We start from the raw sequence: 24,492 nt of genomic DNA on the forward strand, positions 1-24,492 counted from the left end.
GGTTTGTTTTAGTTTGGTTTTTTTCATTTTGTTTTATGTTTTCTTGGTTAATTGTTTTGCTTGGGGGATTTTTGTTGCTTCGGTGGGGTTCTTTTTGTTTGATTGGTTGGTTTGGGGATGGTTTTTCTCATAATTTTTTTTTTATCCTTGAAGCTGTGGGGGTTAAAATCATAATTAGATGTTAAAGTTTGTCATATCGTCTTAAATTCTTTGGTAGGACCTCATGAAAGTTTGGTTATTAAAAATGTTTACAAGGACAATTATTGTTTTAAACAAATGCATTTATTAGAAATCAGCTATTTAAGGGAAAAAGAAAGCCAACCAAACAAATAACAGAAGAAAAATACCATTATTCTCTTTTAGAAAGTTCAAGAAGGTGACATTTTCAAAAAAAGGAATTTCACATTATTCATGTGTCCTTTAATTATTTTTTTAAATCCACTATCTTTAATTTCAATCCAATTTCAATTTATGGTAAACAATAGGCAAAAATCCCAATGAATTTTTCAAAACTTAGCATCTCAACAGCAAAAAGACTATGGATGGTGCCTCCTATGTGGGGAAAATCCAGCAGAAAAGGGATATTCAATGCAGCAGGTCTGACAGCACAAGTGACCTGGACAGCCAAGTGTGGATGCATGGTTTCCTTTGGCACATGAAAACATATGCTGAGGAGTTGGAACAATTATTGGGTGGAGGGAAGAAAAGTTAGCAGGTGAAAGACCAGAAGTTGAATCCAGGCTTACTGGTTCTGCTTATTGCTCTGCTCCCTGGAAGTTGGTGCTTTATTGTGATTCTCTATTACACAGCCTGCCCTTCAACAGATATGATGGCAGAAGTATTTAATGGCATAAATAAGAAAAACAACTGTACACACTGCTATGTTTGAAGCATACAGATGTCACTGACGTATGGTCTTGTACCTGTAACTCCCTCTTTCCTCTAACAATCTTAGCTCTTCAACATATTCCCTGTGATGACTCTCATGGAGCAAAGGAATCCAAATACACACAGACTGGCCAAGGGGCTCTCTCCAAAGTGTGAGGTACCAAAACAAAACTGTTACCCACTGAGAAACATAAGTATCTGAACTTCTTCAGTTTTCTGAGAAAAGCTCAGGTTTACCCAGAAGCAGCATATTGGTTCTGATCCATTTCAGTGCTTTAGGCACTGACCATCATCCATGGTTCAGCTAAAGTCATCTATTTTTCACAAAACTGTCTTTATTCTTCTCCTGAAGACTAACAACACTTATGCAGTTAGGTTTTGTTCCCATCCTTCATCATGCAGACATGGTACACACAAAAAGAAGCACTAAACAAAATCTGCTTTTTCTGATTTGTGTGACAGTTGAGGCAGTAGAAAAAGAAATAACAAAAAATTCGAACAAAACAAGGAAGAAAAAGCATACTCGTATCATACAGTTATAGAATGGCCTGCGTTGGAAGGGACTTTATCCAGTCCAACCTCCCCTACTTTGGGGGCAGGGACATCTTTCATTAGACCAGAACACTCAAAGCTCCATCCAGCTTGGCCTTGTACCCTTCCAGGGATGGGGCATCCACAGCTTCTATGGGCAACGTGTTCCAGTGCCTCACCACCCTCTGAGTAAAGAATTTCTTTCTAATATCTAATCTAAGAGTACCCTTGTTCAGTTTGAAGCCATTGCCCCCAGTCCCAAAACTACATATCCTTGTAAAAAGTACCTCTCCAGCTCTCTATAAGCCCCCTTCAGGGACTGGAAGGCTGCTAGAAGGCATCCCTACATGGACTGAGAATATTCTACAAAGTTCCAAAGGTATTTGACTCCTGTTTCAGCATGTGTAGTATTGTGTACCATCACAGAACTGAGCTACAGTCACCTCTGTGTTTTTCTGCAGCAATAGCATTACACAGAGTTTAGTTGACTTCCCACAATTGATTTCTCAAACAAAAAAAGCTCACAGGACTAGGATTATAAAGATGAGGATATGAATATTCTTCTGTAGATCTTGGGTGTATGTATAGCTAAAGCAAAACAATCTTATTGAACTAAACCAAAACAAGATAACACTGAATGAAAGAAAGAGCAAAGATCTCTGGGCCCTTTCAAACCAAATGTTTCCCAGTGTAATTTTACATATCTGAATACTTCCAGTTGAATGACTAAAGAAAGATTTTGATTGATTTGAATTTTGACTATTATTTAAGAGCACACAATACATCAAGAAAAGATGGCAGGACTAGGGAAAACCTGGCAGGAAAAAGCTGGCAGTGTAGTAGTGGAAATAGATGGTCTACAAGCAAAAACTGTATTATGATTAAGAGAAAGTATTGTTAATAGGGATACATTTCTAAAGAAGGAGTTCTGCCAAAACCAGTACAAAACAGAGTAATTATTTAAAATGTGATTGCAGCCATCAATTTAGACAAGAAATCATCTCTCAGCTGAGATGTGAGCACTGAGAAATTGTTTGCTTCTACCCCATTGCAATATAAATTAAAATACTAAACACAAACTACTATTTCAGGTAGTTATGAAATCAGAATGAAAACTACAGAGCAAAAGTGATGAAAATCAAGGGAAGAAAATAATGGAGACATCACAACTGGATGTCACTTGCTGGTAATTCTTCAACCAGAACTCCAAGTGTTAAGAGACAATGTAAAATCAAAATACGTTAGGGTCCCATATATTCCACCTAGCTTACTGGGTCCTGCAAACGACACATACACAAATTGCTTCTATAGATAATAGAAACAGATATTTATCCCCTGAGGTAAAGTCCCTCCTAAAACCAGTTAGCTGAGATACAGCCATGTTTAAGCTGAGGTTCTTAAGTCCCCTCCGAAAGTCACTGAATGCCTCATTTAGTCTTCAGAAGTGATTAAGTGACCTGATGGTACAATTTCATCTTCAAGGGACTGCTGAACACCCACTAGAGATAATAATTTCTAGGAGTGCTTAGGAATTTAGTTATTCCTGAAGATCTTGGTCTCTCTTTTTAAAAGCTGACTACAGGATGAGAAAATTCAATACGACAAACCCTTTGCCCTGATATGTAAACTCTTGATACTAGACAAAACTCTGCTCGCTGCATATTTCTTCAGCAGGGCTGCTGTCATGACACAAGGTACATACCAAATTATTACAGTTAAAAATTCTTGACCTTGTTAAAAATTAAGAAAACTATTACATTTAGCAGTTCTCCCTGATTCAGGGTAATCATTACTCAGCAACAGCTGAAATACCTGTGTGTTATCAACATTATTCTTATGCTAAATCCAAAACCCAGAACAGTATCACCTAATAAGAAGAAAATTACTCCATCTCAGGCAAAACCAGGATACCCTCATGATTTCTCCAGTCCTTGCACTGACAGCTGTTCACAAGCCCAGGCATCAGGCATGCTGGTGTTTACCTATTCATACCAGAACTAGCTGGGTTCTTCTGTACAGCTGCAGAGGGCACGCATTGTAAAAGGCTATGTAATAGTTGGCTTTGACTACAATTTATTTGCGTTAATTATAAAACTGCAATTGTTTGTAATTAATTATTGTAACTTTTAAACTGCTTTTTAAGTATGATAAAATTTTTAATTGTTTGTGGGCACTGTAAATGGGGAAGCAAGGCTTTCACAAGATGTAAGCGGGCTTGTGAAAGATGTATATGAAGATATCCTTGCTACTGCAAAATGTATATCCAAAATGGAATAAGTGGAGAGCAGAAGGCCATAAAAGGAAGTGTACCAAGTTTAAAGAGGGGTCAGAAGACCATCAGAAGACCCTAGACTGCCAGTGTCTGCAACTATTGAATTGTGCAAATGTCGCAAAAATCTGAAGCAAGATTGTAGTCAACAAGACCAAAATAAACTTGAAAAATCATCCAAGGAAGTAAAACAACTGTAACAGTATAAAAGACTGCAGACTGAAGAAGTGGGTGTGTCTCTGGCCTTGCCATGCACCCAGGCTTGTAACTGCAATCTTATCATTCATTAAAACTCTTAAAAATTTAAGAGGAGTGGGCTTCCTTTCTCACAGCACATGAGAAGATTTCTGCTGTGAGGCTCTGGAAGAAGATGCCAGCTGAGGTGCTGCTTTGTGTGTGGTCTGGAGGTCCAAAACTGGCCTGACAAATATTTGCAGGCCCAAAACCATTGGCTTCTAGCAATCCTGTCCAGTAATTCAGACCACATTCAATAGAAAGGACACCTAAATCTGGGTGATAGAGCTGGCACACTGTGCCAAAAAAGGCTTTCGATAGAGGGATAATTGTAACAAGCTCACAGACCTGCTATCAGCAGCATGCTTACATGAAAGTGCAATTAATTTTTTTTTTTGTTGGTCTTTTCTACAAATTGTACCTCTCTGATTACCTAGTTGCTTTCTTGGGACTCATTCTTTGCACTAGAAAGTTCATACCACAAAAAAATCCAAACCAAAGCAAAGAAACTTTTTACAAACTCTCATTCTTCTTTGAAACCATCACATTTTAGTTATGCCTGATTGGCAGGAGGCATGCTGGATCTGGATCTGTATGCAAAGGTGTGTTCAATCTTGCTTCTTCCAGCACAGTGATATCAGCTTTGGCCATATCAAGTCACAGAGCAAACACAAGCATTCTGACAACATCCACTGCTCATAAGAAATAGTGATACCCCTCCACAGCTACAAGTTAACGTGACAAACCAACCACAGCTGCTTGGAAAGAGCCATGGTGTTCCTGTTTCCATCATCCTTTAGTTCACAGTTCCCCCTTCCAGTGGTTCATTGGTCAGCAAGGTAATTCTCAATGTCACTCTGTGTCTCTGCAGTGTGGCTTAGCTAAGGGTCTCAGAACTGAAGTGTGAAATGACAGGAACATTTATTACAGGTTTCCACTACTGCACAAGAGCTCTCACTTTTTGCAGCTTGAAATAAACCCAAGTCACAGCACAGAAGTGAGTGCAATCACAGTGGGTTTGAGCAGGAAAAGCCTTCTCAGAAGGGCTGTGAAGGACTGGTGGGGGACAGGAGGCGGTTCTGTCACCAGAAAAAGTACTGCCAACTCAAATTTTCCACTTATAGTCAGACCCTCCGTGACACCATAGAAATGAACACAAGAACTGACCACTGAATGACAATATATAAACCCTGAGATAGGGGGCTGACAGTAGACAATTTCTGCTCTGCCTTGACACAGAAGCCACAGCGATGAAGCTCCACACCGCAGCAGTCCTGCTCCTCTTCTGGCTTGGTGTCTTCACTGCGCACACAGTCAAAGGTAAGTTTGCAACTCAAGAGGATGACGAGAATTGCTCCACATTGCACCTGTGGTCTCATGAGCAAAATTAATTGCTGCAGACAGCTGATTTATAAGATAAAGCACACAAGACATCCAGAAGAAATCTGCAAGAAAGGCAGCTTCATGGGGGATTTCATCTGATGTCCTGCTGGTGGTCAGTTTCTCTTTTGATACAAGGAGAGATTCTGTGCCTGAGAGCCCTTATAGGCTTTCTGTGCAATGGTTTCCCACTTAAAATCAAAGAATTCTTGAAGGCACAATGTCTTTTACTCTCACTGGTGCCATATACCATGTATTTTAGTCTCACTGATACCATGTATACATGTGTACTATAGGTTAACAACATGTCATGAAAAATCCTTCTAGGATAATATGTACATTTTCCTTTTTCCGGATAGATTATTTTTATATTAATTTTATGGTATTAATTGTTATATGTATTCCTCTAACTATATAGTCTTAATCTTTCTAATATCTACATTTTAAGAAGTTCTCCACTGTTTATAAGTTCCATATTTTTTATAGAATTGTTTCTAGATAAACCTTTTAGTATGGGCAGGGAAAATAAGAACAATAACTAAAAAGGGGAGTAATAGATTTGTACAATGTCTTCTCTCATTTCACTAATTCATACAATTGAACATCTTCTTTCAAACCAGTTATGAACCCTGAGATGAGCCATGTTTATTGGCTATGCTTTAAATAAGTTTGTCTGCAGGGCTGGTTAGGTCAGTAAATTTTGGATTAGGCTCCATGGATCGTGGAGAAACATGAACATATTCCCATTACAAATATCATCTCATCACAAGTAGATTTCACACAAACCACTGATATGCAAGCTATATGCAAATCCACAAATATGCACTCAGAAACACAGAGAAAAGGTATCCTCACAAAACCACACCAAATCCAAACTGTGGCCTGCTAAGCATTCCCACGTCTATGAGGCTACACAGCCTTCATGCCCACCCACTGCCTCTGCAGCCACATCCCACTACATCCTTCTATTTTCATTGGTGACACTGCTCTTCCTCCTGGCAACAGTAGCTTCATATCACAGACAATGTCATTGTCCAGGCTGTGTACTTGGCCCTAAGTATCACCAAGTTTGATAAAAGCACAATGGGATAGTCTACAAGGGACAGAAAAAAGGATTAGAAAGAATGGAGAAAAACAAAACAAAACAAAACAAATACACCTGAGAAATAAGGTAGTTCTAGGTGCAGAGCAGTTGGGGTTTGTTCCCAGTCTTGAGAAATTCTGCTGCTATTCCCTGCATCCATTCCCTGAAGGTTGTGCAGTAGCAGAAGAAATATTTCCAGGACTTGGAACAATTGCTTGACTGTCTTTGAGCTCTTTTAATGTCACATTTTGAAAACCAGTCTGAGGCAGTAAGAAATGTGTCATGAAACATAAAAAAATGTACATTGTGTTACTCATTACTAAAGCAAGATCAGAAGGGAGATTCCTTCAGGCAAACAAAATCTCAGGAATTAGCAGATCTGCCAGTACCTGTGCACTGGCTATCTCACACCTTCTCCAAAGACTGCTGTGCATTTGTCTCAGCTACTCCAATTATTTCAATGGCGAGACTGTGTGCAGCAGGTTTTACATTTAGCAAGGTGCACCACAACAAATCTTGGACTTTTTGCAAGCCAGTACCTCTTCAAATTCTTTATAAACAAACCACAGAGTAGAGCAGTGTACTTTTTGTCCCCTGCATGCTTTCCCAAACCTGTCTTCCATGAACAGGAGAAAACCAGGAACTGGCAATGGAGACTAACACTAATGTAAACTCCATTGTATTTAAGTGAGCTCCCATTTTTACTTATCATCATGTAAGATAACAAGTGCCCAGAAAATTTTATACCAATATTGTGATCCTCTTTCTTAATCACCACTACATTTCTCTGAATTGTATCAATATCTTGGAGGAATGCAAGGATTAAGAAGCACCCCACCGCCTATGAAATCAGAGTTATAGCCAGAGGATATAAGCACTTATTCTTCTGGCAGGTATCTCTCCCTTTCTGTTAACAATTTTTGTTAATACTACAATTGAATGTGAGAGAAGTAGGCTCACTTTCCTTTTCTTCATTTGGAAAATAGGAGGAATTTCTAATCCATATTCAAAAGACATATGGAAATCCACCCAATAAAATGCCAGTTCTAAATGTTACCTCCATATGTGTACCTGCAGATGATGTAGACCTGATTATGAATGATGTCAAACTCTTCTACTGCTATGGAAGCAGTGACTCCATAGGGATAGACAACACTTTAGAGACGGTAGGATGCATCACAAAAAATAGCTTAGGCTCTCTGGTATAACTGGTATTGTGGCTGTACATCATGAGACTCTCATGGTCTAACCATCACTAGGAATCTTTTGGAATTCTGAGCTTATTAAGCAATTATGGCTAAATATCAATAAAAGTATTTATTCCCTTTGTAATTTATCTATTTTTCCCTTCTAGGGAGTGCTACCAGTCAATCCATGCGCAAATTCAGGTGCGTAGATCTGTCTACAAAGCAGTTGAACATCCGAAATCTTGTGAGCTATGAAAAGCAACAAGTACCAACAGATGCCATCATGTAAGTATCTCATGCACCCTTCAGACTTCCTTATGCAAACACAAAACCATCAACTAGGGAAGGGGCAGCAGAGCACAATTCTGCTGGCCCAACTCACTAAATCTGGCTAGTCCAGGTCACCCTTCCGGTTCCTTCATGCCACATGGCAACTGAGGGAGTGAGGGGACACAAGCAGGCCTCAGAGAGCTGAGAGATGTGTGCTGCTCATAAATAATGTCAGGAAGCTCACTGACCAGCTCACATCTTTGTGCCCAGTGAGTGGGGGAAAATCCCAACAAGGGCAGAGCAGTCAGAGGCCCTGTGCATGAATTGAGTCAGGGGGAAAGATCAGGTGAAAGAATATGGAGTAACTCTGAGTCTTGTCAAGAGCTGTGTTTGGTCCTTTGAGCTCAGATGCATGCATTTTTATCACAAGTGGGATCTGTTCCTGGGAGATAAATGCTCACCAAGATTTAGCATAAAGTCCCAGAATAGCAGGTATGCTCAGTTATCTAAAATCAGTATATATGTACATGACCAGGTATGCTACATACATACCTATGCCATGAACAGGGAACTGACATTGCTAACTGGTATCACTCTTACTAACATTTACAAACACCAGCATCTGATATTGTTTTACCACATTTTCACTTATGTTCTGTATATAAACCAAGAACAGCAGACCTGTGTATAGAGACTAGAATTTTATGGCTGATTGGTTTGCTTTCCTTTTTCTGATAGGTTCATCACTGCAGGAGGTATCAAGATCTGTGTAAGCCCTAATCAGAAATGGGTTCAGGCTGCTATAAAGAGAATAAATGAAAGACGTGCTGCCAAACGCAAATAATCCAAGCATCTAAGGCCAACCAGCTGGAATCATCATCAGTGCTGCATGAAACAACAAAGAAATCCTTACTATCTGCTTTTATTTCCTATTTATTAAGTGGCAATAAAATCTTGGAACAAACACAAACTCACCAGAATCTATTCATCACTGGTTGAATGCCTGGAGACTTCTTCATTTTATGGATGAACTCTATTCATTTATTTTCTGAAATGCTTGCTAATATATATTTACAGCTGAATGTAGTTACCATCTCATCCTTGCTGTCCTGACCTGGATGGCATTTAACAGTGAATGACTGATAGTTTCACACAGTGTAGTGAGGATGTCCACCCACAGAGCTGGGAGAGGGCAGACCTCCAGGCTGATGGAGACCAGAACATTCTGCATTGAGTGCTGGTTTTAAGAAGGTGATGTCTAAGTTAGTCAGTCACACCTATATAAGCCATACAAACTGATTTCATGCTTCAGGCTATCTATCTCCTGATCAGTGCCATATTCAGAAGATGATCCTTAAATCTTCTAGTTTTACACACAGTATTGCACTTTTTGTTAGCTCAGTTCACAACAGTGTGTGAATATTCTCACCCAGGGATGATGTGGAGTAATTCAGTGTAACTGAGTGAATGTAACCCTGCTCAGCCTTATCCTACCAATGCCATCTGTGAAGTTACTTCAGTTTTGCCCTCATGTGAAACAAACGTGAAACAATTGGTTTGCTTTTCCCATTGCTTTTCTTTGAATAAAAACAAACCATGGCTGGAATCTGTATTTCACAAACTCATAGGAACTCCCCGCCCTAGAGAACTATGTACATAGAAATATCTTAAAACTGATACATGCTACTAATAGAAGGCTTTGAATTTTAATAAACTTACTATAAACCTGAATCAAATGGCAAGTTTGTTTTCAAAATTATAATGCAGGTGGATACTGATGAAAGAAGTACCAAGATGACTGCACAAATCTGGGAACTCATGGGCTAGTTGAGCTAGAGCTGACACTATTGCTAACTTATTACTCAGATGGCTTTGGAATTATCTGATTCCAAGCTTTCTACATCATATTTCAGCTCATATTTCAGACCATACCACTTCAAAAGTTCACATACTTCAGAAACAATGTTCATACCATCCTTGTGTGGCCCCCACGTTATCAGAAGCAGAAATTGAAGAGCTCTCTGCTCAGAGAGAGAAAAGACGGCATTTGAGGACTTTGAGGGCTAGAGAAGAGGTATAGGCAGAGGTGCTTCTGGAATAAAGTTCCCCTCATATTACCACATGGATGAAGCCTTCACTGCTGCTAACCTATGGGCTTTTCATCCTACGTAACCTCTTAGTGATACTCTTGGAACTACAGCACTTCCAAACTGCACCATACAAATAAGATCACTCCACTCTAAAAGACAGTTTTTACGTTCACTGCTGTGGTCAAGACTTTAGAAAGATTTTGTCTCTTGTGGCTCACATTTTGTAAGAGCTCAGTCCTGAGTGGGGCAACAGATTTAGTTTTTACTATCCAGGACAGGTTTTTAATAGTGCCACTGCCAAGGCAGGGAAAAGAATGATGATCGTATGTGTTACACTACAGAACAGACCAAGGCACGCTACTGAGTCTCTGCTATAGGGAGTTATGCTTCCTTACTTAAGTTCTTAATAACAACAAGACTAGAGAAAAATACTTGTTGCAACAAACTTTGCAAGGAGAGCTTTACAGGTAGAAAGAAATGTTGACAGTAAGATGTTACTGGAGCATCACACTATATAAACTGTTCAATAATTTTGAATTGCTGATCTCAAGGCCCCAAATCCTCATATTATAGACAACAGAAACATTTCTGTTCCCTTCACCATTACCAGAGTATTTGTAGGCTACAAACCAGGTCCCTTATAAAACCATTTTTATGGTAAACACTTGCAGATAAATACCATCAACTGAGAGATCAAATTCATCCAGGACCCAAACTATCTAGCATGCTTTTTGCAGGCAGAATTTTAATGCCTATTCTCATACTTAATAGTATTATATCCTGGGATGAATCTTGCTAAAGCGAATATCATTTTTTTTTTTTAATTAGGACTCTCCCAACATGAGGATATATTAACCATCACATAGCAATTAATGCTTTATATATGTTCATCCTCATCAAAATTCATAGAATGATTAATAATTTTAAGAGTGAATCATCCTACTTAACAATTAGTCCTTGTTTGTTATACCTTGCAAGATCCATAGAGATCCTTCCACAGTCCTTGACATTTAATTACTGTTGGTGATCACGGCTCTCAGTATCTCTTCCTACTCCAGCATTAAACTCCAGGAGCTTCTCTATCTTTCCCTGATTGTGCCTTACTCCAGTCCTTGCTATGGTTCCACTTGTGTGCTATTTGTCAACTCTAGCTGTGGATAATCTGGAAGTTTATCTGTAATACCACTGTTTCTCCGTAGCACTTTTCCCTAAGTCTCTCCAAAGAAAGAATGGAAAACATTATTAAACCTCCTTTTCGTGCACAAAAATGCAAAAAGAAAATGCAAAACGAAGAGCCAGAGTGCTGGTCTTGTGTTTGAGGCAAGTAGGAACCATAGTCTTGGTCTTTTCAACATCTTAGAAAATACCTACAAAACAGCAAAACACACAAAACCCACAAAAAATAGGCTTAGGGCCTAAGGTACATTTGAAGATTTGGGGCTGTGGTTGAATGGATGTTCTCCCAGGTCCTGGCTGCCCAACATTTCTTCTCCAAGTGAGGTAGAGAGCAGGGAACTCATGGTCACTGTTTCCCTTCTTGCTCAACCTTTGCTAGATTTCAGCTGATTTTCTTTGACTCCTTTTGTAATACCCATGCACCACTTTGCCACAAAGGACTCTCCAGATACACGTGGGCAGGCCAGTGGGCATCAATATTTGAAACAAATCAACTATGTCTTTCCTGTCCCACACCACTTAAGTTTCCACAGAGACTTAAGAGATGCACTCAGTTTGGATCTTTGGCACAGAGGAAAGGCAGCAGAGAGCACAGTGGGTATTCACACCTTCCCTCACTTCAGCTGAGGTGCACAGGGCAATTACCCACCTCTTTGGGCCCGCTGGCTTTTTGGCACAAAAGCAGTAATTCTTCCTAGGCAATGATTTTATATAGCTGCTTCTGTGTTCTTTTCACTATATATATATAATTAAGGAACCAGAAAGTTAAAGGTTTACAATGATCATCAGCTTTCCTGGAAACTGCTAACGCATCATTCAATGCCTAGACCCCAGTTAGGGATATTCCTTGATTTTTGGAGTTTCTTGGTTTTGTTTTGGCTTGGTTTTTTACTGACTACCTTTTGTGCTTTGCTTTATGCTGGAGGTTTTCATCAGCAGACCACCTATTTTAACAGATTGCTTGAGATCCTTAATGGGAAGAACAAAATGGAGGAGGATTGTGTACCTCTGTACATCAGTGATGCTATTCAAAATAGCATCAGTTATGTACAGAGATACAAATATTGGTGCATGATATAAAAAGTAAGATGCATTAATTTAGCAAACACAAATATTTTCTTCTCCCATTCCTGTGGAAAAATGCAGTGCATGCATTTTGGAAAGTTAAAGCTTATATTCTAAATTGCAAATTAATTGATTATGTAACCCAAATGGTTGGTATTTGCTACAGAAGACGGTAATTCAAATTCTATGGCAAGTGAGTACAGGAAAAGGGAAAGAGAGTAAAAATAGAAAAGGGGTGACAAGGAGTCATTTCAGCACATAGTGGTATGAAGTATCTGGCATTAAGTCCTTAATAAATCATAGTCTTTTAGCAGCTCCCTTGAGTTTTCATCTCTGCACTGCATGTGCATGAAGTCTCTCTTCACCTTAGAAAAAGAAGCTTAAAAGAAGTGCCATAAGCCTGGAAGCCCTCAACTACACTCTTCCACTAGCAAAGATGTGGGTGTGAACAAACTGGAAACATCTGAAATTACTAATCTGCAGATGCTTGCCAGTGTAATTCAAAACACAAATTTTATCTGGGCGCGATTTGTAGGGTACTATAAAGCTCTTTATAGAGTGTTTTGTGGTCAGCACCATCACTGTTGCATGTCCCAGGGAACAAGTTATTCCAAGGTATTTCCTGCAGTAGCACCTGGCCAGTTCCATGGGCACCTCTGACTGCTCTTACTGCCCATGGGTGTCCATGGCCATGATGGCCCTTTCTCATGTTGAGAGCTATTTCTGTCTGTCTTTTACCACCTCTTGCTACCTATCCACCCACAAGTTTTAGTTTGGTTAGAGGATCTGAGAAGAAGGGAAGAGACTTACCAAGACAATTCCTACAGACACTGCACAGAAGATTTAAAAAGTATTCTGCTGTTATGCCATGGTTTACTTTCCCTTCCATTTACTGTTGTATGAAACAGTAAATAACTATTCCAAACCAAGTACAGGATTGCAATTTAAATGAACCTTTTAACTTTGCGAGGCTCACTTGAGATATTTGCATTTCTGATTCAAGGCCTGCATATAGCCTTTACTCTTAGATGTTTTAAAGGAACAACAGAAAAATGTGGGTGCACAGCAGGCTCCTTCATGGAAAAGTTTTGGTTTTCCTTCCTACCTGTGTGGCTTAGGACAAAAGAGCCTAGACCAAATTATTATGTGTTTGCTATGCAAAGGAAGTGACTGGTCCTGTCACCAAGGCACAAGGAAAGGACTCCAAAAATACAAGCTCATGTCCTGCTCTCCGAATTATTTATTGTGCATTTTTGTCTGTTATTTGATTTAGGCTAAGTATTATGCATCATATTGAATATTTCTTGCATTAAGTCCTTAAAAACTCAAGGAAAAAAAACACCTCAAAAGCTATTTAGAAACTCAACGCTTGAAACAAGTCCAATAACTCTTTTTTCCCTCTGCGTTTCTGAGCCTTTTGGTTCCACTCTGGGGCTACAGTTTTCTCAAGAACAATTATTGTCATAAGACTAAGCATAAGACTTGGAGTCTCTCTGAGAGATTGGTGTTGAAAAGAGTGATGGTAAGAGTGCATGAGAACATGAATGCACACAAGTGGGCACATGTTCAAGGCAAGTTTTTTATAAGCTACTCAGTGGGGAAAAATATCTACTTGTTTCCTACCCTCTGTCATCTAACATCCACTGTGTTGTCAGCTCTAACTGCTCTGAAGCCATTAGCAAATTACTCTGCTATTTCCCAGTGGAACAACACTGACTCACACAGGACCCCTCAAGTGATAAGTGCCCAGGGCCTTCCTGTGCAACGTGAGAAGAAAATGACTGTTAGGGCTCCAGTCAACCTCCAGGGTTAAAATCTGCCTATAAATAAATGCTGAACAGGAATTCCCATGCTTTGAGTCACCAATTCACCTGGCAGTATCCTTCCAGTGCTTTTCATGAGCTGCTATCTGGTTCAGGTTTGATTTATAAAGGCCTTCTAGCGTCAGTATCTCTCAGGAGGGAGACCTTGTCTGCTCTGGAGGACTTGTTGTACATTTGTTAAGCAAATAATAAATAAGTTAAGCAACTAATCTGGCAAAATATTGCAGATTTCCATTTCAAGATTTTTATTACCCTAGAAAAAAGTGAACTGGTAACTACTAACTAGATACAGTTCATTATATGATTATTAAAACTTGATCTAAGGCATATTTTTTATGGGTACTGATTTAACTTTTAAAATTAAAAAATAATCCAATTGGAGAAAAATACCTGGGGTAAACTTCACTCTTTAAACTCAAACTGGTTGATTCCTCCCTATTGTCACTACTTGTAGTGAATGAAAATTACAAAAATGTGTCTTTTAAACTACAGACATAAGAAACAGTTATCACACAGAAAACCCTGCAAGAAGCTTTATGGTTAGACTACAGGTTTTAGTAGAACTATAGCTGGGTGGCATTTTCCATCTCAAAAACCATTTAAGAGCTCTCAGGACTTCAGATGACAGTCTGGAATTACATGAACATATTTGCAAGCTCTTAAAATGTGTTTTTGCTTCGAAGCCCACAGACTTCCCTGTGGCTGCCTAGCAGAGCCCCTGTTCAAAAGCAGGATTCATGAGGTGGTTTGTGGTGATGGTTATGCTCTGCAGGAGAGAACATCTTCCATGCTTTCCCTCAGCCAGCCCAAGCACACTGTGGTACCAGCCAGGGCTCCCTGGAGTCAGGAGAAAGTATTAAACTTTGGACAAGCTCCACCCCACAGAAGGATGTGTGGTACCTCTCCTAGAGCCACTTCTAAAGGTGCCGGAGAGCAGTCACTGGAATACACAGATATTTTGACTGGGGTACCTTATTGCCATTAATAAAAGCGGCCTTTCCTTTGATGTGTGATCTTGTCAGTGGTCTGTCAAGCAGAAAGTGCCATTCCGTGCTTCTGTGGGACCCTTCATGTACCACATTCAAAATGTAGACAGCATAGTAGGCAGAAAAGCAGAGAAATTAAAACTGGTGGCTAAAATGAAACATATTAGAGACAACTTCAGCCACAACAGGATTTGAACAGGAAATGCCTTCACATGGTGGCTACTAACAAATAATGGACAGGAAAGACACAGTTTTTGTCACCAGAATTTAAATCATCTACACATGCCCAGTGCCCACTACTCCACTTACGTTTTTGCCAAAACCAGGATCTTGAAAATGAACAATAGTACAAAAACTCAATGAAATGAGGCTCATTTTTACCACTTTCTTTTCTGCCTTAACACAGAAGCCGTGAGCAGTGAGACTCACACCACAGCCACTGTGCACATAGTGAGATGCAAATTTCCAGTGCAATAGGAAGACAGGAATTCCCAAACATGTCGCACCTGCAGTCTGGTGAGCTTAGAATTCATTCTCACACAGAGCTGATTCCTCTGATCAAAACAGCAAGAAATTCTGCTGAAGGCAGCCACGGCATAACTTGGTCTAATGAAATATTTATCTTAGTGGTGGGCTTCCAGCTTAATGCAAGGAGAGTTTCTGCACCTCAGAAATCTCTTTATTTTTTCTCCTGTAACTGTGACATCTGGAAGACATATATATAATGTCTTCTAATGTCATTGATGCCTTATGGCAATGAGCTGCATGGGTTAATGGCATTTTATGAACATTCCCAAGCCAGTTTCAGATACAGTCTTTTCCTTTTTGGCTTGCATACTTGTGTTTCACCTCTTATTTACCATTTTCTTGTCTAGATAGACCTAATCTTCCAGTAACCTCATTTATCAGCCTGTCAACTTTCTGACAATGTATCTTACCTTTTTGTTGGAATTTTATCTTACTGTTACATGTGTTATAGATGTAAGAATACACAAAATTTGTTGGTTTTGGAAACATAAACAGCATTCAAGACAAATGAGTACAAGTGATTTATATAATGAAGTCTTATTCCTGACTTTGTACTGTTAATACCTTTAGACCACTGTTGCCTACTATTTACAGTGGAGATACAGCCTCAAATGCACAAACCATACCTTCTGCTGAAGCTCTCATGTACATAACAGCAAACAGGAAAAAACCTTTTTGTATAGACTCAGATTAAAGCACAAAATAAAACAAATTCACACAACATGGACAAGCCAAACCAAAGGACACCTCTAACTTTTTGTGAAGTTACCCTTGCACCCTGACCTTACTGAGTAACTGAAGTTACTGGCACTGTTTTTGCTGCTGCTTATTCACAGTGTTTTCCTGAAGAGTTCTGTAGCTGATCTTCCTTGTTTGTGTTTTGTTAGTAGTTTTTGTTAGTAGTTCTTCAGAGGCAAATATTTCTGGCGGGGGGGGAGGGATAATTTACTATAAACATTCTCATGTGGAGAGAGAGGCGCAGGAGAAAGTCTGTAGAAAAATACCCTAAGGTTTTTTTTGTTGCTAAGTACCAGGGCTATGCAAAGGTGGCAAGGCTTAGAAGTGTAACCAAGGTAGCTAATAGGTCTGTTGACTAACAGACTAAAGAAGAGAGATTTTGCCAAAAATTGAGTGAAAAAGTGACATAAAAACGTGCCTAGGAGACTATGTTGTGAGGATATTTTTCAAGGAATTTGCTGTTGGAGGCAAGTTTGTTTTTTTCTAAAAACCCAGTGTTAAAGGCACATCAACAATAGCTTTTAAGAGGGAAATTAATTGCAAGGTTTAAAAAGAGGGGAGATGTATTGGTCCTGTCATGAAAAGAAAAAATTGAAAGGGAACAACAGGGAATAATAGTAGTGCCAAAGGAGTGTGGGAGGCAGATAGAGGGTGAAAAGACAAAAAATCAGAAAAGTGAATGACAAGAGGAAAAAAGGAGATAAAAGAAATTATCGATTGTGGTGGTGTGGTTTTTTGTTTTATTAGTATGCTTACTGTTTGATTTGTAATTTTGTAATTTTCTTATGCTGTTCTTTTTGTCCCTGCCCTTTCCCCAGAACTTTCCTCACTCCTCCTTTCATTAAATGTCAGTTTCTCCCCGAACCTGCCTTCTCTCCAGAAACTTCCCTGTCAGTTTTGTATTTCTCCAAGCTCTATTAGTTCACTGAAACTGTTTTCCTCCCTTGAAATTCTTTATTGGTTTATACATTGTATTCCCCGCCTTGTTTTCACTCCCAATTCTCCTGATTAGTTAAAGATCTTATCCTCCCTTGAGACCTGCCCCCCCATATATAAGCTGTTGTTTACCCCCAGTTTGGGGTCCTGGGACGCTGGGGGGGGGAACTTTTACCATAGAATAAAGGCACCCCAGTTCCACCCCAGGACCCGTGGTGCTGCTCTTTTGTTTCCATGCCGAACTTCGACTGGAAGCTGGGATTTTTCGGGGTTCCGAAGGGGGCTGTCACACCCCTGTCTGTCACCATCTAGCCGGGACAAGCAACAATAGATGTGGACCGTGGTGCTCATGTCATTTCCCAGTTTCTCTTTGAAGTCTGATTCCTGCAGTGTGAGCTGAGAACATGCTCACAGATACTCTGAGTTTCTTCGTAAGAGCTGCCCAGACTCTCATCTCTGCCATAGTGAGTTCCCTCTGCAGAACACATCTGTATGGGGAAGAGAGGAATAATGGCTGGGATCACCATTACTTTCCTAGCTCTCAGAACAAAGCTGTTGGTCTTCTGACAGTCAAACTTCATTCTTTTCAAAACTGCTCCCCAAGGATAGGAGGGGATGGCTTCTATTTTTGGATACCTATCTTAAGACAAGCCAACCTTCCTTTTTGGACCTGAGCTGCTGTTCATACACAAGTAATAGGTGTTGTAAAATACTAAAGGTTGACACCAAAATTAAAACCACTGCAGTTTTTACACTTGCAGAAAAAGGAGCACAGATTTCATTCTATGTAAACATTGCTCTGTCCTTGGGAGAACATTTTGAGATGTTCCTACCAGTAGTACTTAATGCTTCTTCACAAACACACTTGTTTCTTAAGCACAAATAATGCCTTTTACCAGGTACATTTACCCTTCAGCTTAGTTACTCTTTTACCAACACTTTCCAGCTATTTTCCGTATATGAGACCTCCCAGAGTAGTTCAGTTGCATGCAGCAATGCCAGCTGTTCAGATACGGCACAGGACCATAATTATATATATTCATAATATAGACAATTTTAGTTGTGTTCAGAGTATGAACAGTTAATATTGCTGTCTGATTTTGTATGGAATGTGTGATGACAAATGTATTTAAAAGATCCCATTAAAGTATTTGTAGCAAATCTTGGATTGGGAATCAGAAATGCAATGACAGCCTGGCCTCACTTCTCTTCTGCAGGTTCCTTTCCCAGCAAACCACAAGAACTATGTGAGGACGAATCTCCAGTGGGAGCAAGTTGCCAAGGAAATATCAGATGAGAGGTCAAAAAAAAAGACCTTCGAGCGGAGCAGTGTATGTCATTCCCAACATACACAAAGGGCTAGACAAATGCATCAAAGACTGCATTTTTTCCAGAGACCATGCCCACTCCTGATACTTGTCCCAAGACCACATTATGTTCCAGATGGATTCACAAGGCTCCACGAGCACCCCACTGCCACTCTCTGGCCCAGCTACAGAGGCTTCCTCAAATGTACTCTCACAGGGCCATGATCCCTCCTAAGACAACTCCCAAGGTTACTCGTAACCCTGAAGTTATCCCCAATTCCAACAGCACTCTGAGTGCCACATCCACTCTTAAATCCATTCATAAGTGACAGAACAAACCTCCAGCAAGTGACTAAACAGGGCGCCAAATACAGCAAGAAACAGCAAGCCCACCATGTGCACACAAACTACGTGAAGCTGTAAATCACTAGGCAGGAAGGAAGTCTCTGAACAAATGTTGGCTCCAGTCAGCCCTACACCTCTGCTTGTGTTTTCTGGGAATCAACAACTGCATGAGGTTCAGAGACATCCAGCTGTAACCACATCATGTGAGGAGGGGTGTGTCTATCATACTGTACATTGCTTATTAGATGGAAAAATGGGGTTTGAGTTGTCTGAGGCTCCAGAGCCCTTTGAGTAAATCTAAGCTCATTGAATAAACCAAAACAGCTCCTTGAAGCCACAAAATTATATTATTTCACTTTAAAAGGAATCCTGCTCATACAACTGAAGATGACATTTGATAGTTGAGATTTTGCAGATATTTAAAAAATAAGTCTCAAGTGGACCAAAACATTTTTGTAACTAAAAGATTAATTTTTACCTTGGCAAACTATTGGGTTGGCAATATCAATAGTAAATCCCACAAAAATCCTGAAAGTTTTAATTGTTTCATCTGTCTACATTTCTATTTATAGTTCATATTAATTTTAAAAATAATATTTACCTTTAAATTTTATTGTGTTTTTGTAATTTAATATAACACTTATAGATAATATAACCTTAAATATAAAATATCCTTAAAAGCTTGAAAATTAAAAAAATTAAAAATACTAATTTCCTGGAAAATGAAATATAATTTGTTCTTATAAAGTTTGCATTTTGGTCTAATTTGAGACCAAATGAGAAATTAGTACTCTTGGAAACCCCCATAAATCCTGGCAATGATGCTAATACGGTGTGGGATGAGGTACTAAACATATTAGCTGTTACAACTAAGGAAAAATATGTGAGAAGTTCAAAATATGGCTGAGGAACCAAATAAGTTCCAGTAATTCAATTTACACTTATATGCTAGTAATTAGTCCAACTTAGCACGTGCCAAGCAGTTTAGAGAGCAAATACAGAGATGGAGAAAATCAGATACCCCAGGGTTATCTGATTCATTTTTAAAGCCACTTGACATTTACACCTATGACAAAGTTGTGGGCTGGTTAAATGGGGCTAATGGAGGGGAAAATACACAATAGGGAAGCCACAATGAACAAAAGGTGGTTGGGGGAAGGTCCAACAAAACCTCACTTTTACTCAGATAACAATTGTGGAAATTATCTTGCTTGCTTCACTGTACACAATGTCATGATGCCCACCACACACTGCCCTCAGAAAATCCCACAGACACCATCTTCACAGAAGAGCCGGGAAAGGAGACAGAGAACAACTTATCTGTATGTTTGAATCCTAACTTAATGCACAAAAGGATTATTTGCGACCATCTGCCACCCAGCCACCTGTTATACCTTTCAGCAAATGTTTAAGAGCTGCACAGGGTATATACATGGATGCTTTGAATTGCTTGTAACGTAATTAGCTTAGAGAACTCAGTAAGCAAAATAAGAAAGGACACCCTAAAATCTAGGAAGTTTACAATTCTAGCAGTCAATTATAAGCATATATTTTATAAATCAACTAAGCTACAACTTTTTTCTTACAACTTAGAAAAAGCTGCCAAATGTACTAAGATCCTTTGGGGGATCTAAACTCCCTTTATATATAGAAGAGCATCAAAGGAGGGATGGGCAGTCTGTCCTACTGTAGTCTAAGCTTGCCATCAGATAAAGACACTTGAAGTAGAGCATTATTTCAGTTTACTAAAAGTTTGCAGCTTTATGCTAGAGTTTCTCCCCTCTCTTCTATTATTTCAGATTAAATTTGCCATGGACAGTACCCATCTACCTTCAAGGTTCCAAATAAACAAAAGAAGCCTTATCCTGTACTTCTGCTGGAATAAGCAATAATATTTCTAAGGACTCCATGAAGGCTCCCTTTCTGCCAGGCTATCCCCAACAACCTGCTGCCATCTGGGGCTTGCTCTTCTTACCCACTGAGCTGTCCTCACAGACAGCAATGAAGGAGGAGGGAGGCTGGTGAGAGCTTCCCAGAGTACAGTGAACACAGACAAAAACTCACATCTTCCAAGTTTCCTAACATTCTTCAAAATGCTGCCAGAATGTCTTTTTAAAATGTAGATCATACAGACAAATCCTGCGGTCCTGTTTATTTCTCCAATTCTTGTCTGACAGTTCAGCTGTGATTTTGGGTCCTTCTGGCTATTCATTTGGTGTGATTTTTTTCACTTGGCAAACACAAGTCATGGCTCCTTTCTCACTGATGTGACAGACAGTGTTGCTGGTCCTCTCACAGTCAAGTAGCAAATGTATCCAGACATGCTCACTCAGCCCAGCGGCACCATGCCATCACTATCCTTTGACTCAAGCAAAATTATTCTTTTTGATGCCAGCAGTAATTTAACAGAATACAGATGGAGGATGTGCAGAATTTGGCCCAGTAGTTTTGACTGACAAAATCATGGTTGCTTTAGCTGTTTATTCCCATAGGAGTTTTTTTTGTTGCTGATAATATGGGTTACTGGAAAGCACTTCTAGGCTTCAGAAGAGCTGATTCAAATCTGATAGGGGGAGGGGGGAGCAGGCAGGTGGTGTCTGTTAATTTGAGATTGTTCAGATCAATTAACCTTTAGCTCCTTTTCTCTGTCAAGTTCTCTCCTGGATTTATTCAACACCATATGAATTACTGCCTTTCTGCTTCTGCTCCTGGGCGCCTGGGCAACCAGTACTGCACAAGATTTATAATGTCCTTCTTCCAAGACTCCAAATACAAGCTGATACAGTCAGAGTGGAGTCAGTGATCCTCCACATACAGTTAGGTAAGACAGGAAGGCAAAAGAAGTGCCAAGAATGAAATATACTGTATGAGATTGCATTTTTATGTGATCTGCTCCATCTCTCTTTCCTGGCCTCATATCAGATCAGCTAGAGCTACAGAGCTAACTGTGATCCTGTTATAAACCCCATCCAGACAGGCAAAGGAATGTCCCTTCTTACAGTAGGCCAGATTCTTTAGTGTAAGACAAATGCTCTATTAACCTTTGGTTTAGCTAATGGACATATTCCTGAAGTTTAAACTCACAGGTTAACTTACAAAATTATCCGTTAAATCACTTAGGTTTTAATTCTGAAAACATTTGTCTAACTGATTTTAAATTAAAAGGTTTCAAGAAGAAATCCAGGCACCCAAACAGATGGCTGCGAGCATGCTCGATCACTTGAAATAGCTAGTGAATCTCAGCCTTGCTAGGTCAGGTACAGTGACTATTTGGGTCTCCTGTGTTTCTATGGGATGCAGAGTTACACAATCCTTCCATCAGGGTCTCTACAAAGCCATTACAACAGAAGAAATTCTCTGCCAACTTTACTTGCTAAGATGAGTGTAAGCAAAATTCTCCTTAACTACACAATACAAATGGTCCTTGTGTCATCAAAAGTACAATTTTGTTTTTTGTTAACTGTTCAGCAGGGGAGTTTTCTACTGAAACAGCAGTAGATCCCACATGTGATATGATGGGGAAAACACAGAATGTATCCAAGCATGCTGCATGCTGATCAAAAATGATTTAGACTTTAAAACATCTTGGACTACTGCTAGTGATGCAAAAGAATCCTTTGTAACAATTGACACTATGCAATCTACATCTGAAATCATTAAGAATTCTGCTAATGGCCAAGAAACTGATATATGGCAAAAAAAAAGAAGAAGCCTGTACCACTCCCATACCATCTGTAGATTAGTAGCATCAGGAAGTTGTGAAAACATCTGTCCAACTGTTCGACGTGAAAGAAATGCTTTAGGCCAGCCCATGGACCCAGGCCAAAACTTTTGGACCTCACTGGAAGACATAGACCCAGCTAAGGGCCCAAAAATGGCCTCCCTACACAATCACTGTCTAGATCAATTAAAATGCCAAACACTCAGCTTCTCCTGCGCTTCATAAACTCCTCTGCATGTTTTCCTAAGCCACACTTCAGGTAATAAGGATCTCAATTAACCCCCCTGCTTGCTTCCTCTGCTGGTACCCATTAGAAGTGAGGTAAATTCTGAGAGGAAAAGCTAATTTTGAAAGTATTCAGGATGGAATCACTCCAAAGGGAGAGGACATCAGGTTCCAGGCCTCTCAGTCTAGATCATCTCAATACTACTGTATTTGGTAATAAAACCAAATTACTGTTCGCACGGGAATGGCCTCTGTGGTCACCAGCTGGTGAATACAGTACAGGAAAAGTAGACAAAGGCTGGAACAGTAAAGATGTCAAAAGAGTTTCTATAGCAATCCTCACAATCCTTATCCCTTTCAGAGTGGAGAAGGTGGGATGCCATATGCAAGGTCAGAAATCCAATCTGTGCTTGCCTTGTATGATTCTCTTGGCCCACCTCAGATGAGGAGACTGGAAACAGTCTAACACAGATCTGCACAATGACTCCAAGGTGCACCATCCCAAAACTGTAATTACAGCTTGACACTTCTCTCCTAACCAAGACAACTGTGATCCACCCAGACAAAAATTCAGTATAGAAGTGCCGCAGTTCTCAAGAGCTTGTCTTGATTCTGGGCCCAGTTCATTCCTCCTGGCCAAACAAAGCCTCAGGAGACTCCATGAGAACTCCAATGGGCTCCCACAAAACTCCTGCAAGCTGAGAATGTCTCAAGACTTCAACAGGACACCACACAACATTAGGATGTCAGAGAGAGATGCTCCATCAAGGAGAGAAGTGCTGACAGCTGTGATTTTAATGTGGTTTCACGGCATGGCTTCTGCTGCCCCTGCCATGGGGCCAGCAGGGCAAACAGTGACACCTGCAGGCACCATCTATCTGTGTCTGCAGACTGGGCATGAGCTGGGTGGCCTGGCCCCAGGACAGGCCGTGTGTTCTGTCATTTCAGATTAGGAAAGCCTTGGGGTCCCTAACCCAAAGGGAAGCAGATATCATCGCACAGCTCCAAAGCAATTGTATGAATACAAGTCTTTTTTAGGAGTCAGAAAGGACAAAGAACCCTTGCTCAAGGTGGCAGGGTCATGGTTTACCAAATCCACTCTCTGTACCAAGGGTAAACAACTATTCTTAAATGCTTGGATGTAGCCTGGAAAACCTCTAGAAATAAAATTCCCAAGGAAACTGGTATGTGTTTTAAATAAACAGAATAGCTGAACATTTTTCCCCCTCAAAATGGAAAAAAAAAATCTTTTGCATAGAAAGTTATACTTTTTTTCTGTTACCAAGTGGAAGCACTTTATTTTTACAGAATTTTGTAATTTCCAAGGGTCAATAACCTTGAGTTTCACTAGCTCTCGCTGTCAAAACCTATCATTTAGATTACCTTTCCTACCTGAGAGTGTCTGGTTGCACAATCATAATTTTTAAAACTTTATGATAACCCTAGAAACTAGGTATTGATAAATCTTACATGCCATCACATAATGAGTAAGCTGACACAGAAACTGAGTGCTACATCTGTTGTTAAACTACTAGTAAGTGTTAGACCTAAGAACAGAGCAAAAAAGTCTTCATTCCAAGGCATTCCTGAGTCTTGGAAAAACAATAGAGCTGATTAAAAAATCTCCTAAGTACTACACATGAATTTCAATTAGTGTAAATTGTCACTTACTTACCTACTATATAGTGGATTCTTTAAATATACATTGA

General features: G+C 39.8%; 1 protein-coding gene across 1 annotated transcript; it reads left to right on the forward strand.

The window, feature by feature from the left end:
* Window positions 1-5,166: 5,166 nt before the first annotated feature.
* Window positions 5,167-8,798, forward strand: LOC121339325 (lymphotactin-like). Its single transcript, XM_041411042.1, has 3 exons — window positions 5,167-5,242; window positions 7,741-7,858; window positions 8,582-8,798. The coding sequence occupies exons 1-3, from the start codon at window positions 5,173-5,175 to the stop codon at window positions 8,685-8,687; spliced, it is 294 nt and encodes a 97-aa protein (XP_041266976.1). The 5' UTR covers window positions 5,167-5,172; the 3' UTR covers window positions 8,688-8,798.
* The last annotated feature ends 15,694 nt before the right edge of the window (window positions 8,799-24,492 follow it).

This window comes from Onychostruthus taczanowskii, unplaced genomic scaffold (genome assembly GCF_017590055.1).
Source record: "Onychostruthus taczanowskii isolate IOZ18803 unplaced genomic scaffold, ASM1759005v1 scaffold34, whole genome shotgun sequence".
Classification (NCBI taxonomy): Eukaryota; Metazoa; Chordata; class Aves; order Passeriformes; family Passeridae; genus Onychostruthus; species Onychostruthus taczanowskii.

Excerpts from the sequence above, each read along its gene's own strand:
- LOC121339325 (XM_041411042.1), top strand. The coding sequence starts at position 5,173 with ATGAAGCTCCACACCGCAGCAGTCCTGCTCCTCTTCTGGCTTGGTGTC. Across the intron at positions 5,243-7,740 it reads CACTGCGCACACAGTCAAAG|GGAGTGCTACCAGTCAATCC; the intron begins GTAAGTTTGCAA and ends TTTCCCTTCTAG. Across the intron at positions 7,859-8,581 it reads GTACCAACAGATGCCATCAT|GTTCATCACTGCAGGAGGTA; the intron begins GTAAGTATCTCA and ends TTTTTCTGATAG.